General features: G+C 36.1%; 1 protein-coding gene across 1 annotated transcript; it reads left to right on the forward strand.

Annotated features, from left to right (window-relative positions):
- Positions 1-296: 296 nt before the first annotated feature.
- On the forward strand, positions 297-17,181 carry cabp4 (calcium binding protein 4). Its single transcript, XM_052094931.1, has 8 exons — positions 297-420; positions 8,287-8,322; positions 8,437-8,635; positions 10,896-10,926; positions 11,711-11,854; positions 12,144-12,253; positions 12,427-12,574; positions 16,781-17,181. The coding sequence occupies exons 2-8, from the start codon at positions 8,288-8,290 to the stop codon at positions 16,807-16,809; spliced, it is 696 nt and encodes a 231-aa protein (XP_051950891.1). The 5' UTR covers positions 297-420; position 8,287; the 3' UTR covers positions 16,810-17,181.
- Positions 17,182-19,420: the final 2,239 nt, after the last annotated feature.

Below are 19,420 nucleotides of genomic sequence, written 5' to 3' on the forward strand. Positions count from 1 at the left end.
GGGGGATTGTCCCTGTAAAAAGTGCACTGTAAGTCGCTTTGGATAAAAGCGTCTGCCAAATGCATAAATGTAAATGTACTAGCTAGTTTGAAGCATCTAAAATATAAGCTAGTTTTGTAATAGTAAAAATATGCTAAAATGTTAGAAAAAACCCCTAACATAAGCACATACAGTTGCTCCAGACCATCACATTGACAGGAACATTTACATGGCTTAATCCAAAAACATCATCAACATGCACATCTCACATGCTTATCCCAAGATATTTAGACAGATTATCACCTGCTTAGATTATCAAAGGAGAGTGAAGGGTCATTCTGTACAGTCAATAGACACATTCTCTCAGAGGAGAAAGAATTGATTTAAAAGGATTGAATAAGGTGGTTCTGGACTCTACTTTCTGCTCTCCTCCTTCTAAAGGTAAGCTACAAAAATTATACAGTAAGATCTTAGAGGGATCTTGTGGAAGCTCTTTTTGAACACAGAAAGCACTTTTGTGGTTGCAAAAGGGTCTAACTCACTACAAATGTCAACAACAAATAACAGTAACTATGTCAACAATAACATACTGTATCAGTCACATAGTGACAGCCACAGTGGCAATCAGCTCTGATCAATTTCAAAAGCATAGCTGTAGTAGTGCAGGAACTGGGAAAAAAGCTATCAAACTATAATTACTGAAACAGACGTGGGAAATATTACAGTGAAGTTTACATGAATGGCAGCCACAGAGAAATGACAGCCCTCGGAATGCTGTGAATGCTGGTTAAATGTAACATTTGTGTAAATACTGGCAATCCTAAACACAGCAGCCGATTTAGTATTTTCAAGGGCTACCATTGCTGCGTGTCCGTTATGGCAAAGGAGGGGGCCGGCCACATTACAACGCCATGACACAAAATCAGTAATGGGGATCGATCGGGTCAGTCTGAGCTTTCCATGGGTATTGTTCCATGGCTTGTTTTCAAATGTAACCCAGGAAAGTTCTTGCAATCTGTGATTGATCTAGTGCCAAAGGCTCAGTGATGGATCTCAAGAGAAGATCACAAGACAAGGCAGATACAGTGAACAAGGGGATTCATCGAACCGTTTACATCTTTAGTGCATTGGCTCACAAGCTATCCTTACATTTTATATGACGGCCATTTAATTTCCACCCAACTCCTGCATGAACTAGAGGATAACTTGTGTGTTAAAATTGGCTGCAGATTTTGGTCAAGGCAAGCTGTAGCATGTAGAATTTCTTTGCATCTCTTTACTTTGCTTCTTTAAATTAATGTAAAATAAAGTAATATACATTTTTATTAATATAATCCAAATATAAAATATATTATAAATATAACTATTTAATTCATTCTTAATAATTTAAATAAAATGTTTACTAATATAATACAAACACATTTTTACAGGTATAAATCTTTTATACAAATATAGACATGCCATAAAATCAGTTAACATGCTGTAATTAAACGTTTGGCTTAATCTTATGCGGTTTTCCAGTGGACTTTTTTAAGGATCAAATGGTCAGATTCACTTCATATCAAGTATTATTGGCAAGATAAACTTAAGTGTACATTGACAATGCATTACTATACACTATACATACAGATATAAAACAAATGCTGAAGTTTAATTTAAGTTTAAAATATCAAAACTAACTCAATCGCACACTCTGGGTTTCACTTTTGGTATATGACTTTGGGTGAGTATTATCGGGCAATGCTTAGAGATGAGCAGTCTTGTTTAGCGTGTGGCTGTGTCTCGTTTCAAAGGATGCATGCTAGGTAGGATGCGTTCTTTGAAGGCTGCAGTATACTGAGTGTCCTCCTTTAAACAAGCCTTGTTTAAATGAGATGGCCTTTGTAGGCCAAATGTAAACGGAAGTGTAAAACAGTTAAAGGATGGGCAAGGAGGAGGCGAGAACCGGCTTGTCAATATAAATAATAATTTAATGAAAACTCAAAAACACATAAACAAACATACATGACGGACCTGGCCCCGCCCCCCTCCACTCCACAGGAAGGTAACATGGTTGCTATGACATCACGCCACTCTTTAACAAGTGCAAATGCTTTGAGTGAGACGGTAACAAAGTATGTATGTATGTATGAGGTAAATTTTAGGAAAGTTATAATGATGTAAAGAGAAAAGAAAATAGATTTTACAGGTGTATATTTGGTATATATATATATATATTAGTGCTCTCACTTAATCATTTTTTTTATCACAATTAATCACATAATTTTTTGTAGTTAAACGTGATTAATCACAGATTATGAAAGTGCTAAAATTTGACACTATAGGCCCTATGTACTTCTTATCCTGTCAAAATGCATGTAAAAAAATATGTACAAATATAATGCTTTATTAACATTCTCCAAACAAAACCTTCCACATAAAGAAATGCACTAAAATAGTATCAATTCAAGTAACATTAAACATTTCCCAAAGTCAAAGTGGGAGTTTGATTTATTGGAAGAACTAGTCCCCATAGAACTTGCATGTTCATTTGCAACTCTTATTCTCCACAATATTAATCTGCTGGTGCAATGTGGATATCCGATTTCCTACATCATAAATCATGATTCCTTTTATGATTCATGTTAGGGCGTCAACACTAGCTTCAAGGGCTGCTTTGACCTCCACATGAAAAGTGCTTGTAGACAAAAACGTGTTATTCTGCATTTTGGTGATAGTTAAGACTTGACGTGCTTCTGAGGTCATTAAAATATGCCTTACGTAAGTAAGCCTTACAAAATACTTGATTCCTATTAAGTCCCATCTGGGCATGGTTTTTGCAATTCAAAATGTACGTATATCACATTTGGCAGCAGGTTTTATGTGAAATGTCCAGCTTGGGGCATCAAAAGCAAATAAAACGGTGTCATATTCATTTTTTTGAAACCTACCTCCCTAACCTAACATTTTGCCTGAACCTAACCAATAGTGTTTTAAAATATGAATGAGAAGTTTAAAAGAGACCTTATCAATGCCAAAAGTGTTTTAAATTCAGAAGCGAAATGAAAAAGCACATTTTCTGAAGCAATTTCGTGCTGCTTCTATGACTCTGTAATGTCACGTGTCAGCTTGAGTTCATGGCTGGACTTGAACTGCGGTCCTCCGACTCTGTCCAACACTCTATCAGGTGCACTGCATAAGCTGTCAGTGTTGGAATGTGTATATATGTAGGTGAGTCTGTAATGAAAGCATTAAAATGTGTTGTTTTTCAAAAGATGTGTTTGAGCAAAAGTGTGTAAATATCATAAAATAGCATGGTCTGAGTAATAGAGAGAAAAATAAGTGTATGTAAAGTCATAATCAGTCATTCATGTCATGATTCGAGAGAAAGTGAATAAAATACACAGTTGTTGTAGTGCCTCTAGTGTTAATTTCTCCTGGAAACTGCAGAATATTGTACCTGGAGACACGTATAATAAGTTTTGCAAAAATGTATATAGTGACACGCTTTCACTATGAGACCAGGTTGACAAATAGCATAAAAAGCTCCTTTCTCCATCATTTTATCACTGACATGGACGTGCTGTTATGTTTGTTTGTGTGTGTGTGTGTGTGTGTGTGTGTGTGTGTGTGTGTGTGTGTGTGTGTGTGTGTGTGTGTCTGTTGTGAAATGTGCATCAGTGTATTGACTCCAGGGCTGCGTTCCACTTCACTTTTAACGTCCACTCGCTTACTCCCCTAAGCACTTCCCCTCGGGGTAATCCCCGCTGCCATTTTGGAATTCCATTAGACTTTGTTAAGTGAGCAAGGGAAGTTTCTGTTGACAGTCCCTTAACCCCATCATTTTGACCGAAGGAGCAAGTCTACTCTGATGTATGCTTCAGACAGCTCCATATCCCACAATGCAACTCGATTGTGATGTGACAGCATATCGCGCTTCATCAACCCCACCCCCACACAACTCTAATGTATAATAATGGAGTTAGAACAGTTATATTGACATTTAATAGCATAATACTTGTGTCTACCTTAAACTGTTTATCACACAGTTATAGCCTGTGTCTTCATTGTTCTGTTAACATTTTCATTTGTGTAAATCGTGATTAATCTTTTCTAACAATTCATTCTAATGAAAAAAAAATTAAGATACGAGATTTATACATAAGCCTCTGAAATCAATCTCCAAAAACATTGTTTTCTCATGTGCAAAAATCACTAAATAATTCCACAAATTGAAAGCCTTCAACACGCTCCAAGTGATCAAGGGTTAACTGGTGTTCCAGTTAATTCCACTTCACAGGTTCTGCCAGTAGTGGACACTCACGCAACGTAGGCAGTGACGTACACCCGAGTCCATGAGACGGAGGGAAGTTAGCGAGGGAAGGGCATAAAAATTTGAAGTGGAACGCAACCAATTCAGGTGGACACATCGCAAAGGGTCCACCCTTCCAACAATTGTTTATGCTGTATTAACGCCTTAATCGTGATTAAAAAAAATGTGCATGTTAATCTTTTTAAATTAATCACTTGCGTTATCGCGTTAATTCTGACAGTTCTAATATATGTATATATAAATACATATATATACATATATGTATTTATATAAATACATATGTATTATTTGAAACTACATTTCCAGAAGTTATAGGAGTTTTCTTTCCATTCCATTTTAATTCTGCATCCTGTTTGTTAACTTAATTAAAATACAATTGAATTGGAAATTTAAAAGGCATTCTCAGTGCAATTCTGATTGGGGCACAACCCTGCATAAATCGTAAATCATATAATATATTAGATATTATTAGACAGGGCTGTCATCGGATGATGTACCGGACCCTGAGACGAGAGGGCCCCACTAGGGACGTCTATGGTATAGTCCACTTATTAGGCCTGAGGAATGGGGGGGCCACCAATATAAATGGTCCAGGCCTGCACAAATTTTAGTGATAGCCCTAATTATAAAGGTAACAAAACTTTATCTAAGTTCTCACAGCACCATCACATCAACTAAAAGTCTAACTTTGATATATTTATTTAGCACTTACCCATCAGCAAGACAAAGTCTTTTGAAGGTCTGTCACTGATGCCCTTGGCATGGATGGACTTCTCAATGTGATTCAATCTTTCAGGGTGCAAAACACCTCTCTGAAGGTTCACGTTTGATCTAATCTAATCTGATCTAATCTGCATCTCTCAGATGCTGACATTTTTTGAAGGCCAGCTCTGAAATGTGCCATCACACAGAATTTTACTTTGTGATTCTAAAATCAAGGTGCAGGACTTAGTGCTCTATCTTTGTCATCTAACCAATCAAATTCCATCTCTTACATTATTTTTAGAAGTAATTACTTTTAGTGTATCAGGACTCAAATCAAAAATGTTTGCTATCTTATCAGAATCAGAAAAAAAGGAGCAACCTAGACTACTCTTCCCCTGAATGGCATTGCTTCTTTTAGACGATTATATCAGTTTTTTCCATAATTATCCCCACACTCCTCTGTTAGATTATTCCAATTAGAGGAATTAGATCCAAAATTGCTTGTGTCAATGTGCTGATTGACAGCAACTGGTCACTTAGTTTAATAACTCTCGTAAATTAGCGAGGCAGGTTTCTCCTCTCTGTGAGTGTCACTTGTCCTCTTCAAAATAGGTGGAGCACACATACTGCGTCTTTTAGCTTATTTCATCCAAAATGATATATAAATAATCGGTTTGCTACAAATTTGTGCCATGAAGGCTCTAAGTAAAAGGAGTGATTTTTAAAATAAGCTCTTTTTTTTATTACATTTTCTTGATATCTAATTTCTTGGGCCAACATATTCCAATTAACACCAAATAGGATTAGAATCAGCTCAGAGGAAAATGTTATTGCTCAGAGTTTGCCATTTAAAAGCCCAGGATACTAATGGAGATCACAGTTATGCCTAGGATCAACTTTGTCTCTGATGTTTCTCATAACATAAAATAAAATAAAAGCTATTATCGTTATAAAATGATAGCTATAAAATTAAAGGGATCCAGAAGTGAAAATCGTATTATCATGTACTCACACTCAAACCGACTTTCTATGCAAAAAAGCATGAAACTTGAATGAATGTTTGAGCTCATACTGAAATCTCAAACTTTTGATTTTGGTTTCCTTGAAAATCTGATTCAAGTTAGAGGAAATGTTGAGATTCTGTTCTGAGACTCTAGAAACTCTAGAAGTGAAACATGTGAGAATACTAGGAGAGAAGTCTGAGAAGCAGGATACTGAGAGCAAATGTCTCCATTGGATATCCTTGTAATACCATTGCGACTAGGAGAAACAACTGCGATATTAAAAAGATCTCATTTGTGATCCATAGGATAGAGGACAATGAATTTATACAGGATAAAAAATGCTTGGGGCATGAAGAAATAGATGTTTTCAGTGTGAAAATTGCCTAATTTTAAATTCATGCTTGTTGCTTGTAAGAAGCCATTGAAAATTTCAGTTCTAATGACTTGTTTGATGGGCAGAGGAGGACAGACAGAGGCTTGTGCCTTGCTTGGGCATATTAAACTGTTGATGGTAATTTATAGGCTGTCTGGTGTACCTGTCGCCCTCCATTGTAATCAAATTCAGTGCTTGGAGGAATGGTCTAGCCTCTTGGTTCTGGTGCTAGCATATATTTTATTATGGTGTGTCTTCAAACGTACACTTTCTACAAAGGAAAAACAATAGCATCAAACAGCTGCCATTTCAACAGTCATTGCAATTTTAGCGTATGACCTTTCTGAATATTACAATGCCAGGAACCAACCCAATGGGCATTCTCTCAACTGGAATCTGGCCTCTGCCCAACCACTGAACTCCTGGACAAGGCAGGTTAACTTGGCGAGAAATGTACTGCTATGTTTTATGCATGTCAGTGTCGATGGACTGGGAAATGCAGAATTATGCTGCAATATCAATGTGGAGGATTGGTGAATGGAAAAATAAGGAAGAACAACAAAAAACATTGTGGGGTTTTACATGCACAATCCAATGTGTAAGGTTGATTTTTGCCAATTACTCTGATTTCACTCTGCATGTAAACATCTTACATTTAACCGACTTGTCCAATGTGTGCAAGTGTTGTGCACATGGCTGTTTTTGTTTGCTCCACTTTCCCATTATGCTCTTTGTCTCCATTTTGAAGACTTAAAGTAATAGTTCACCCAAAAAGGAAATTTCTCTCATCATTTACTCACCCCTATGCCATCTCAGATGTGTATGACTTTCTTCTGCTGAACACAAAGATTTTTAGAAGAATACTTCAGCTCTGTAGGTCCTCACAATGAAAGTGAATGGGTACCAAAATCCGAAGCTCAGAAAAGCACATAAAGGCAGCATAAAAGTTATCCATAAGACACCAGTGGTTAAATATATTTCTTCAGAAGTAATACGATATGTGTGGGTGAGAAACAGATCAATATCGAAGTATTTTTTACTGTAAATTCTCCTTCCTATTCAGTAAGTGTCGATATGTACAAAGAATGTGACTCGCCAAAAACAAAAGAAGAAGAATGTGAAAGTGTGGAGATTGATAGTAAAAAATGACTTAAATATTGGTCTGTTTCTCAAACACCTATCATATCACTTCTACAGACATGGATTGGACCACTGGAGTCTTATGGATTACCTTTATGCTGCCATTATGTGCTTTTCAGAGCTTCAAATGTTGGTACCCATTCACTTGCATTGTGAGGACCTGCAGAGCTGAAATATGCTTCTAAATATGTTTGTGTTCAGTAGAAAAAAGAAAGTCATACACATCTGGGATGGCATAAGTGTGATTAAATGATGAGAGAATTTTCATTTTGGGGTGAACTACCCCTTTAAACAGTATTTGAGCATTCAGTTAAATTAAATGTTGTTCCACCATGGTCCATAAAATGAACGTTAATTACATTAACATTCATTAAATATAAATAAATGTATCTTAACTAAATACATTTTTCTATAGGTAGAATTTAACATTTTAATTATTAATATCATTAAAGGTTTTGGATATACCCCATATGTTATGTGTATGATAACATGCTTATGGGTAATTCATACTGAAACAGAAATGTATTAAAAAACTACACTAACAGCAGTTTCAGCATGAATTTATTTGAATTGCATTCCATTTCAATTCTACTTCCTTAAATTTAAATTAAATTTCTTCATCCTAATAGTGACTTCAATTCAAATTTGAATTTAAAAGTCATTCTCAATTAAATTCTGAATAGCGCACGACCATGGATTTTACATGAATACACTTCTGATATCTCTGAAAATCTAAAATTTTATGTACTATTTTTCCACTCTCTCTTTATTAGGATGTCTCAGAGGAGTAAAGCATCCTCAAAAGAAAGGTATGCATTTGGTTTCACAACCACAACAATGACAATATAAGGGGACGTAATCAATACTTGCTTTTGTTGAGTTAATGTTTTGTGTAGTCACTAACGATCTTCTCTCCCATGTAGCACCTCTCATGGTCCATCATCCTCATCAGAAGGCCCTCCTCCACGCTCTGCTCTTCGCAGCTCCTCCAAAGAGTCGAAAAACTCAGCAGGTCACAAGGGCTCTCCAGGTCACCAAGGAAGCCGTGGCAGTAGATCTTTCAGCCAGAATTCAGCCATTGCTGCAGCATATACACAGTATCTCAATGCTCTCTTTGGACAAGTAAGTTAGGGCCATTCACACAATGTTGTTGCATTGAACAGTTGTGTTTTTAAAAGTTTAACTTCTTTTTGTTGTGTGTGAACAGCCCCTTTGTCAAGTAAGGACAGTCCAATTAAGTGCATAAACATTGCAATCTTTAGTTACCAACAAAAATGTACCAAATAATACAATGGCAATACCATGTTTTTTGGACAAGTACCTTGGAGTACCATTTAAATCTGATTACCATGGTACATAAATATGGTAATGTTTCAGTACCGTGTGTGGAGGATTCCGTCTGACGATTTCAACTGCTATGGATCTGTCTTGATTTATTGAATCATAGTTATCCAAAGTCAGAGACCCTGTATTAAATTTTCACGAGACAATCTGGGAGAACAGAGAGAGCCAGCAAGCAAAGAAAAAGAGGATATAGAGATAGAAAGATATAGAGAGAGACAGTATAACTCTCAGAGATGGAGAGAGTCAGTAAAACAGAGATTTAATGGAGAGAGTCTGAGAGATAAACAAGACAAAGGTACTTTGGCACAAAATGGAGAACAATCTAAAGTATACATAGCTAAAGCTCCATTTGACTGCTTCTACTTTGCAGGATGGGGAGATAAATGAAAAGAAAGTGATAGACAAGGGAGCCAATTTGCACATATCTAAGGGTAAATAGCCCGAAGCAACTCACAAAGTTGCATAACCGCTACCTCTGCCAGAGAGGTCTATGAGTAATACATTATTTTTAATAATGAATATAGATTTGAAGTTCAAAAGTCCAAAGAGCGCAAAGAACAAAACATTTGGCCTTTAGAAAATGGCCTTAAGCACCATAACTGCAAGTATTCCTCAGATAGATCAGCCTTACAAATCAGTTATTAAGGGAAAGATCACAAAAAAATGACCATGCTGTTATTATTAACTCACTCTCATGTTGTTCAAAACCCATATTACCTGTTTTCTTCTGTAGAACACAAAAAGAGATGTTAGGCAGTCACTTTTATTGCATCTTTTTCCATACAATGAAAGTTCATGGTGACTGAGGCTATCATTCTGCCTAACAGCTTCTTTTGTGTTCCACAGAAGAAAGTCATATGAGTTTGAAAAAACATGAGGAAGTAAATTGTAAATGATGAAGGATTTTTTCTGGGGGGGCAAACTACTACTTTAAAGTTTTAATTTAACAAATTAGATTTATAGTATTGCAACAGTCCATAAATTCTAATTGAACTCCATGAATATATTACAGTAGAGCATGTCTTGGGTCCAATTCACGGGGACAGAATGGATAAATGCACTGTAAGTTGTTTTAAATAAAAGCATTTACAAAATGCATGAATGTAAATGTAATGTTTCATAAGACATTAGGGGTTCGGTAACACATCCTGAATTCTGTTATTTCATACCTGTGGTTTTAGAATGGAATTTTCTAGTTAGTTAAGCACAAGAACAGCCTCCTTAGATGATATTAGGTAGATTATTCACTACTTCAAAGAGTACTTTGTAAGACAAGCCAGGTTTGCTTGTTGTGAGCGGAAAGCCACTAAACATTTATAGTGTTAAAAAAATTCCACAAAATAAAAAAAGAATAGTATGTGACTTAATAATAGATAATATGAAAATAGAATGACATTTAACTTAATAATAGGTAATAAACATGTGTGCATGTTTGTATGTGCATCTGTATATGCCAGACTGATATGCATCCAGCCAGTGATTTTTATAATTTTTATTTTTATATTTAATTGTAATTAAAGTATGCATACATGTAAAAATCAGAATCAAAGCGCATGTGTGGATAAAATACAGCAATAACATTTATTTTTAAACCTTGTTTCTCATAACCTTGGTAGTCGCTCTCTTTTTCATCTATCATGCATATCCCCCTAACCATGTTCACAGTTTATATTTGCAAAACGATTCATTTTTTCCCCTGCACCTTTCTGCAGCTGTTTGTGTTTGTATGAGCATTGACGTGAAGCATGGTAGGGCATGTAAAGGTATAATCCAATTAGACAATCTCGATCCCCTCCTCACTCTATGCATCACTGTGCTACTGAGCAGCTTTCATAAGCATGCTACCATAACCATCAGTTAATAGTGATTAAAAATGGGCGATGTCTCTAAGGACGTTCAGCTCTCATGCTGTAAAAATGTCCATATTTAGCTGTTTATTGTGTCATATTTCTTTTTCTCGTTGTCATTTTGCTCTCTCTCATCTCCCTGTCCTTTTATCACTCTCTCGCTCTTCCTTTCTCACGCTCTCTTTCCTCAGGACAGAGATTTACTGCCAGAGGAACTAGATGGTATGTACTGTCTGTACATATATTCAATAGGGAACATGCATATTTAATATCCGAGCAAGTGCACAGTGCATCGATAAACACAATGCAAACACTATACGTCTTATTTAGCATAAGATTAATAACAACCCATAACCAGCAATGTGATCCAAATTAATTTGATATCAAGAGTTGGTATTTTCATGAATGGGGAAGCGTATAATGGATGAAGCAGTAAGCAGTATGCAGTGTGTCCTACAAGATAAGTCAGTAAAACTAGAACAACAGTCATATAGATTACATAAATGGCACAATATAAGACATATCTTAATGTAACACTTATACATATTTATTAAACATAATAAATGGCTATATATACTGTATATATATAATATTATTTAAAGGGATAGTTCACCCAAAAATGTGGTCTTAATTTACCCAGCTTCATGTTGTTCCATATCCGTATAAATGCAGTTCTTCCATGGAAAAGAGATGGAGATGTTAGGCAGAATGTCAGGCACTTTCACTGTATGGAAAAAAGATGCAATGAGTGAACGTGAATGATGAACATCAGCTTTTGTGTTCCACTGTACATGAGAATGAGTAAATGACAGAATTTACATTTTGAGTGAACTATCCCCACTTCTAGAGGGGGGAAATACTTTTTAGAATAGCTACAATAGTTACATAAGAAAGCAGTCATGTTTTTTTTTTTTTTTTATCTGGTCCATTGTAGACATCAGAATGCTCTATAAATGAAAAAAAAAAAAAATATCATTAAATCTTTATTTCTTTCTCCTCCCTAAAGAGCTGCTTATAGCATTTAAAGAGTTTGACTATGATCAGGATGGGTATTTGCATTATAAAGATGTTGCAGACTGCATGAGAACTATGGGATACATGCCAACAGAGATGGAACTGATTGAGATCATCCAGCAGATCAAAATGAAATGTGAGTGTGTGTGTGTGTGTGTGTGTGTGTGTGTGTGTGCGTGCATGTGTTCAAAATAGATTTACATTTTCAGATAATGGCATATGTGTGTGTGTGTGTGTGTGTGTGTGTGTGTGTGTGTGTGTGTGTGTGTGTGTGTGTGTGTGTGTGTGTGCGTGCATGTGTTCAAAATAGATTTACATTTTCAGATAATGGCATATGTGTGTGTGTGTGTGTGTGTGTGTGTGTTCAAAATAGATTTACATTTTCAGATAATGGCATATATGTGTGTGTGTGTGTGTGTGTGTAGGGGGAGGTCATGTGGACTTTGATGATTTCTGTGAATTAATGGGGCCCAGGATGCTGGCTGAGACGGCACATATGGTCGGTCTAAGGGAGCTGCACTGCGCTTTCAAACAGGTGAGTATGCACTCTCAAGTTCCCTTCAAAGGGAGCCTACTTTAAATTGTACATTAAATAGAGAACAAAAAAGCCCACACATATAAAATCTTCCGTATATTGCACGTATCCCCAACCCATTACTAATATTTGCTCATCTTAATAAGAAACCTCTCCTTACGTCTCTCTCTCAGTTTGACACTGACGGTGATGGACAGATCACCTTTGAAGAGTTAAAGGAGTCCACAAAGACGCTGCTCGGGGAGAAACTGAAGAAGGGAGAACTGGAAGAGATTCTGATGGACATTGACCTCAACGGAGATGGGAATGTGGACTTTGATGGTGAGGAAGGCAGCACAGCTCAAAAACAGCATAGCTCGCCAGGCTTCTGAAGGATAGTTGACCTAAAAATGTAAATTCTGTCATCGTTTACTCACCCTCATCTTGTTCCTAAACCCATAAGACTTTTCTTCTTCTTCTGTGAAACACAAAATGAGATTTTAGGCACAATGTTAGCCTGAGGCACCATTCACTTTCACTGCATCTTATTCCATATAGTGAAGACACCTGCCCAGGATTTTCCAGGATAGTCTCAGTTTCTATCCATCTGTCCTGGAAAAATGTAATTCAATTCCGGTAGTTCACGGGTTCACACATATGAACCCTTGTTTATAAGGACACTATGCATGGAGGATTCTCACATGAATCATAACAAAATCTGATTAATTTTAGTGAACTGGTTTGTTCGGATGATTGAGAGGCACACACACACACACACACACACACACACACACACACACACACACACACACACACACACACACACACACACACACACAAACACATTTTTGGGTTTCCATGTTTTATGGGGACTTTCCATAGACATAATGGCTTTTCTACTTTACAATTCTATCCCCTAACCCTAACCCTCACAGAAATCTTTCTGCATTTTTACATTTTCAAAAAACATAATTTTGTATGATTTATAAGCTGTTTTCCTCATGGGGACCGACAAAATGTCCCCACAACGTCAACATTTTCAGGTTTTACTACCCTTATGGGCACATTTGGTCAGATGATAAATACACGCTTACTCACTCACTCACACACACACACACACACACACACACACACACACACACACACACACACACACATGTTGGTCTACCTATCATTATGAGGACTTTCCATAGACATAATGACTTTTATACTGTACAAACTATAGATTCTATCCTCTAAACCTAACACAACCCCTAAACCTAACCCTCACAGAAAACCTTCTGCATTTTTACATTTTCAATAAAACATTGTTTAGTATGATTTTTAAGCGATTTGAATTATGGGGACACTAGAGATGTCCTCATAAATCACATTTTTCGTCTATGATTGCTCTTTTTTTCTACATTTTATTGTCAGTTATCCTCATTTTAGTGTATCGCGGTGTCGCGTCGCACCTGGTGTGGACAGACTGATTGCGTGACGCTGAACTCTTATCATGTCGCGTCTGGTTATTACGAGGTGTAAGATCTATAAGGTTCATAGTATCACACACACACACACACACACACACACACACACACACACACACACACACACAAAGCCTATTTTTAAGATTCATGCATTTCAATTTCATAACATATCATAAAAATGAAATTTTATGGAAATCTTTAAATGAAAGTAGTAAAACTTTAAATATCTATATAAAAGTTATCTATCTATCTATCTATCTATCTATCTATCTATCTATCTATCTATCTATCTATCTATATATATATATTATATATATACACACACTTATATAGATATTAATACATAAAAAAAAAAAAATTCAGTGTGAACCATAAACTCAGAATAAGTATAAACCTATATAAAAAAAAAAAAAGAAAGAAAAAGAAGTGACACAATTCACACATTTTGAAAAAATATAACATTTATTGAACAGTTTTTACAATTATCAAATTTAGAGTTATGATCATAAAATATATTATTGGCTATTGGAAATATATTTTTTAGGACAACAGCATTCACAACGCATTCTGGCTCAAGTTCACCTGACTATTTGCTGCATTGTTTGTGCAGATGTAAGTTATTAATGTTATGTTTAGTTATGAGAGAGGTGATTAACCCGTAAAAACAGATACATTTACCGGCAACTCTCGAGGAAACAGCCAACACTATGCCGAGATTATTTTACTACATTCTTTCTTGATTGTTCTTCTTGAAAACATTGTTAGTGCACTGTTAATGTCTTGCAGCATTATTTTTTTAGCTCACATTTTCGTAAAGAGTACGTTTTAACTCAAATAATTTCATTACCAAAATAATCTTCTTTTTCTTGTCGTCCTCGTTATTGTTGATTAAATAAAAATACCCCTTAACATTTTTGTCATTACTTTCGTTAACGCGATTAACAGAATAGGATGGTTTTCAAATAGCATTAGTCATTAACTCTTTGATGCATTCCTGCACTTAACAGGGTGTGCTGGAGCACCCCCAGCACCCCTACTTCCCACGGGTATGGTAATTTGTGTAGCCAAAAGGTTTCAAAAATAAGATTGGGTTTATATCTGGAGTTTTCCCCCTTTGAACACACTTATACCAATGCTGGATCTTGTTCTGAAGGTGGACTGACTACATTTTAATTCCTTCTTTATACTCACCCACATTTTTTAAAACTTGGTTAACATTGCTCTCTGTAACTGTGTAATTTTAACTCTAAGCTGTCCAAGACTTTTCCCTGACCTTAAAGGAATAGTTCACCCCAAAATGAAAATTCTCTTATTATTTACTCACCCTCTTGTCATCCCAGATATGTATGACTTTCTTTCTTCTGCAGAACACAATGAAGATTTTAGATTAATATTTCAGCTCTGTAGGTCCAGAGACAGAAAAGGTGACCAACATTTTTAAACTCCAAATAGCACATAAAAGCAGCAGAGAAGTAATCTATAGGTCTCGAGGGGTTTAATCCATGTCTTCTGCAGTGATCTTTTCGATTTTGGGTGAGAACAGACCAAAATGTAACTAGGTCATTCCTTCAATTCGGTGACATTACGGTATTGCAACTTTTGAAAAATAAAATGTACTTTTACAAATATCTTTATGTTTCAACATTAAAGGGACATATATTGTTAAAAATTTTATTAGTCATACTCAAGAAGCTCTTAAAATACCTATCAATCTAAAAGACAAAAAAAAGCAGATGTCCATCTAGTTAAACAGGCATTTCATGGTGGAATATAACAGAGTGGACAATAACGCGGTGGACATACAGTGAATAATTAGCCACTTCATGGTCTGTGAATGATATCTAACAAATTTGGAAACTTATATTGGTGATTTATTTCTGTTTACAGTAATATATTGAATTTGTAAAATTACATTAATTTCCCATATATCTTCCCATAACAGGTTGGACATGTTATGCTTGGCCACATATGAATAACATCAGAAAATAAAGGAAAACATAAATAAAACTAAAGAGTTACTAACTAGAAATAACTAAAAATTATTTTGCTGAATGGCTAATGTCCACCTTCAATGTGTGTGATTTTCATTTCATAGCATACATCTTTAATTAAAGGTCATAGTATCATGACATAAAAGGGTGGACAATAAATCAAGAGGCACACAAACAACTTCCACGATCAGTGTTAAAATGACACATTTACCATAAATGAATACATGTTAGTGACAGAATGTAATACTCAACTCTTTATTGTATGCATGGGGGAATAAAATCGAAATCCAATGATTTAGCAATTATTTTTGTCAAATGTCTTTGACGTGCAGCTCTGGGGACATGTGGAAATGACACAGTGAGATAGTTGAAAATGATTTCAGTTAACTTTGGGCCCACTGAAGTGTGTAACATTATAAATGATCTTAGTTCTTTTCACCAAGTCAATTCAAATTGTAATCAGGTGAAATTAAACAATACTTGTACTGAGAACTTAAATGTCACCAAATTGTAGAAATGACCCAAATCATTTTTCACAGTGCATCTTGCCATTGCAGTCTCTAGTCACGGTCATGATCTCTAGCTCGATTACACTTTCTAGTGCTTGATGCATGCGCAGTGCACTAGATGGTGCTAGGAAGTGTAATCGAGCTTGAAATCATGATAGCCAAGGAGACTACAGATGTCGAGATTTATAGTGAAAAAGTTCTATATTTTGGGCTGTTCTCACCCAAATTAAAACACTGGAGCTTTATGTATTACTATTATGCTGCCTTTATGTGCTTTTTGGAGCTTCAAAGTTTGGGGCACCGTTCACTTGCATTGTATGGACAGCTTATATTCTTCCAAAAATCTCCGTAGAGTACAGAGAAATCCACTTAACTAGATGAGGACAAAGTACTTAGGCTACATAAACAGACAATTATAAAACAGACCTCCACTCTACATTCTAATTGGACAATACATCAAGTTGTTAGGTTGCTTGGCCACAGACTCGTTCATTTGCCTGGTTAAAATCACTGCAACACACAGACTCTCGTGGGTTATTGCTTTATTAATTAAAAGTGTTGTCTCTTTTTGTCTTCCAGAGTTTGTTAGGATGCTGTCTATTCGGTAGCTGAATGGTTTTTCCATAACTGTCAACTCAAGCTTGGATCATCAAACCACCTATGCTGTCACTCCCAAGTTGTTAAATACTTTGTGTATAAACTACCATGAGTATATTTATGTGGCAGATGTACAGAGTAGAGATTTGTATTAAATAAACTAACATTCGATGTGACTGGAAAATAACTTCCTGGTCTTTTAGAGCCTGAATGGCGGATTATCTAATCAGAACGAGAACAAATCTGAGTTATAAAACATCTGCTGTTGCACAATCAGTGACACTGTGCTGCCACCTATTGGAGATTTACACGTAGACTACTTATACATACAGGTGAAACTCGAAAAATTCGAATTTCGTGCAAAAGTTCATTATTTTCAGTAATTCAACTTAAAAGGTGAAACTAATGTATTATATAGATTCATTACAAGCAAAGTAAGATATTTCAAGCCTTTACTTGATATAATTTTGATGATTATGGCTTACAGCTTATGAAAACCCCAAATTCAGAATCTCAGAAAATTAGAATATTACATGAAATCAATAAAAAAAAAGGATTTTAAATACAGAAATGTCGGCCCTCTGAAAAGTATAATCATGCATATGTACTCAGTACTTGGTTTGGGCCCCTTTTGCATTAATTACTGCCTCAATGCGGCGTGGCATGGATGCTATCAGCCTGTGGCACTGCTGAGGTGTTATGGAAGACCAAGATGCTTCAATAGCGGCCTTCAGCTCTTCTGCATTGTTTGGTCTCATGTCTCTCATCTTTCTCTTGGCAATGCCCCATAGATTCTCTATGGGGTTCAGGTCAAGCGAGTTTGCTGGCCAATCAAGCACAGTAATACCATGGTCATTGAACCAGGTTTTGGTACTTTTGGCAGTGTGGGCAGGTGCCAAGTCCTGCTGGAAAATGAAGTCAGCATCTCCATAAAGTTTGTCTGCTGAAGGAAGCATGAAGTGCTCTAAAATGTCCCGGTAGACGGCTGCGTTGACTCTGGACTTAATAAAGCACAGTGGACCAACACCAGCCGATGACATGGCTGCCCAAACCAACACAGACTGTGGAAACTTAACACTGGACTTCAAGCATCTTGGATTGTATGCCTCTCCATTCTTCCTCCAGACTCTGGGACCTTAGTTTCCAAATGAGATGCAAAATTTGCTCTCATCTGAAAAGAGGACTTTGGACCACTGAGCAACAGACCAGTTCTTTTTTTCTTTAGCCCAGGTAAGACGTTTGACATTTGAAGCCCATGTCCAGGACCCGTCTGTGTGTGGTGGCTCTTGATGCAGTAACTCCAGCCTCAGTCCACTCCTTGTGAAGCTCCCCCACACATTTGAATGGCCTTTTCCTGACAATCCTCTCCAGGCTACGGTCATCCCTGCTGCTTGTGCACCTTTTTCTTCCACACTTTTCCCTTCCACTTAACTTTCTATTAATGTGCTTTGATACAGCACTTTGAGAACATCCAACTTCTTTTGCAATTACCTTTTGAGGCTTTCCCTCCTTGTGGAGGGTGTCAATGATGGTTTTCTGCACAACTGTCAGGTCAGCAGTCTTCCCCATGATTGTGAATTCAACTGAACCAGACTGAGAGACCATTTAAAGGCTCAGGAACCCTTTGCAGGTGTTTAGCTGATTAGAGTGTGACACTTTGAGCCTACAATACTGAACCTTTTCACAATATTCTAATTTTCTGAGATTCTGAATTTGGGGTTTTCATAAGCTGTAAGCCATAATCATCAAAATTATATCAAATAAAGGCTTGAAATATCTTACTTTGCTTGTAATGAGTCTATATAATATATTAGTTTCACCTTTTAAGTTGAATTACTGAAATTAATGAACTTTTGCACAATATTCTAATTTTTCGAGTTTCACCTGTATTATGTATCAACCCTTTAAGAATGCATCTCGGGTCTTTAGTGGCCCAGGACCTAATTCCACCCCCTGTACCTTATCAATGTTTTGGAGTTACGTCCACAACGCTTTAGTATTCCTCAGAATTTCTCTTCTGAATAGTGTAACAAGAAAAATCAATTGTTGCAAATTATTATTATTATTATTTGTAATAACTGCTTAATTACCAACAGTGTATAGGCTCAATAAAGAACCTAGATATTTGTGATAGTGTCAGGTTTTTTGCGCTTTCTTAAATCGAATAATTTTTATGATTATTTCATATCTAGATAAGTTTACTATCAAAGGATATCTATGTTTTATTTGTACCATATAGAGAACCTATAGTGAAATTAGTAATATATTCATACAAATGACTATATCACATTTAATTTCTACATGAAAATGGTGAATGATCAGTATCCCATATGCGTGTATATACATATTATACATGCTATTTCTTAATCAAGGTGGCACTGACGTGTCAGTGATAGTCATTTGACATTGCTATTTCAGGAAGAAACAACATTGAAGTAAACTATAGCAAGTACAACACATGAACAGTATGATTTGGCTATACTACTGAAATTATGCAAGATGCACATCTATTTACTCAAAATTGCCTGAGAAAAAACATATGTGTATCTTATGTGTTATGTGTAGCTCAGTATGTGTTTCACAGCCAGTTGAGTCTCATGAAATTTCAGTGAAGTAATGAAT

The sequence above is a fragment of the Xyrauchen texanus genome, chromosome 27 (assembly GCF_025860055.1).
Source record: "Xyrauchen texanus isolate HMW12.3.18 chromosome 27, RBS_HiC_50CHRs, whole genome shotgun sequence".
In the NCBI taxonomy this organism is placed as follows: Eukaryota; Metazoa; Chordata; class Actinopteri; order Cypriniformes; family Catostomidae; genus Xyrauchen; species Xyrauchen texanus.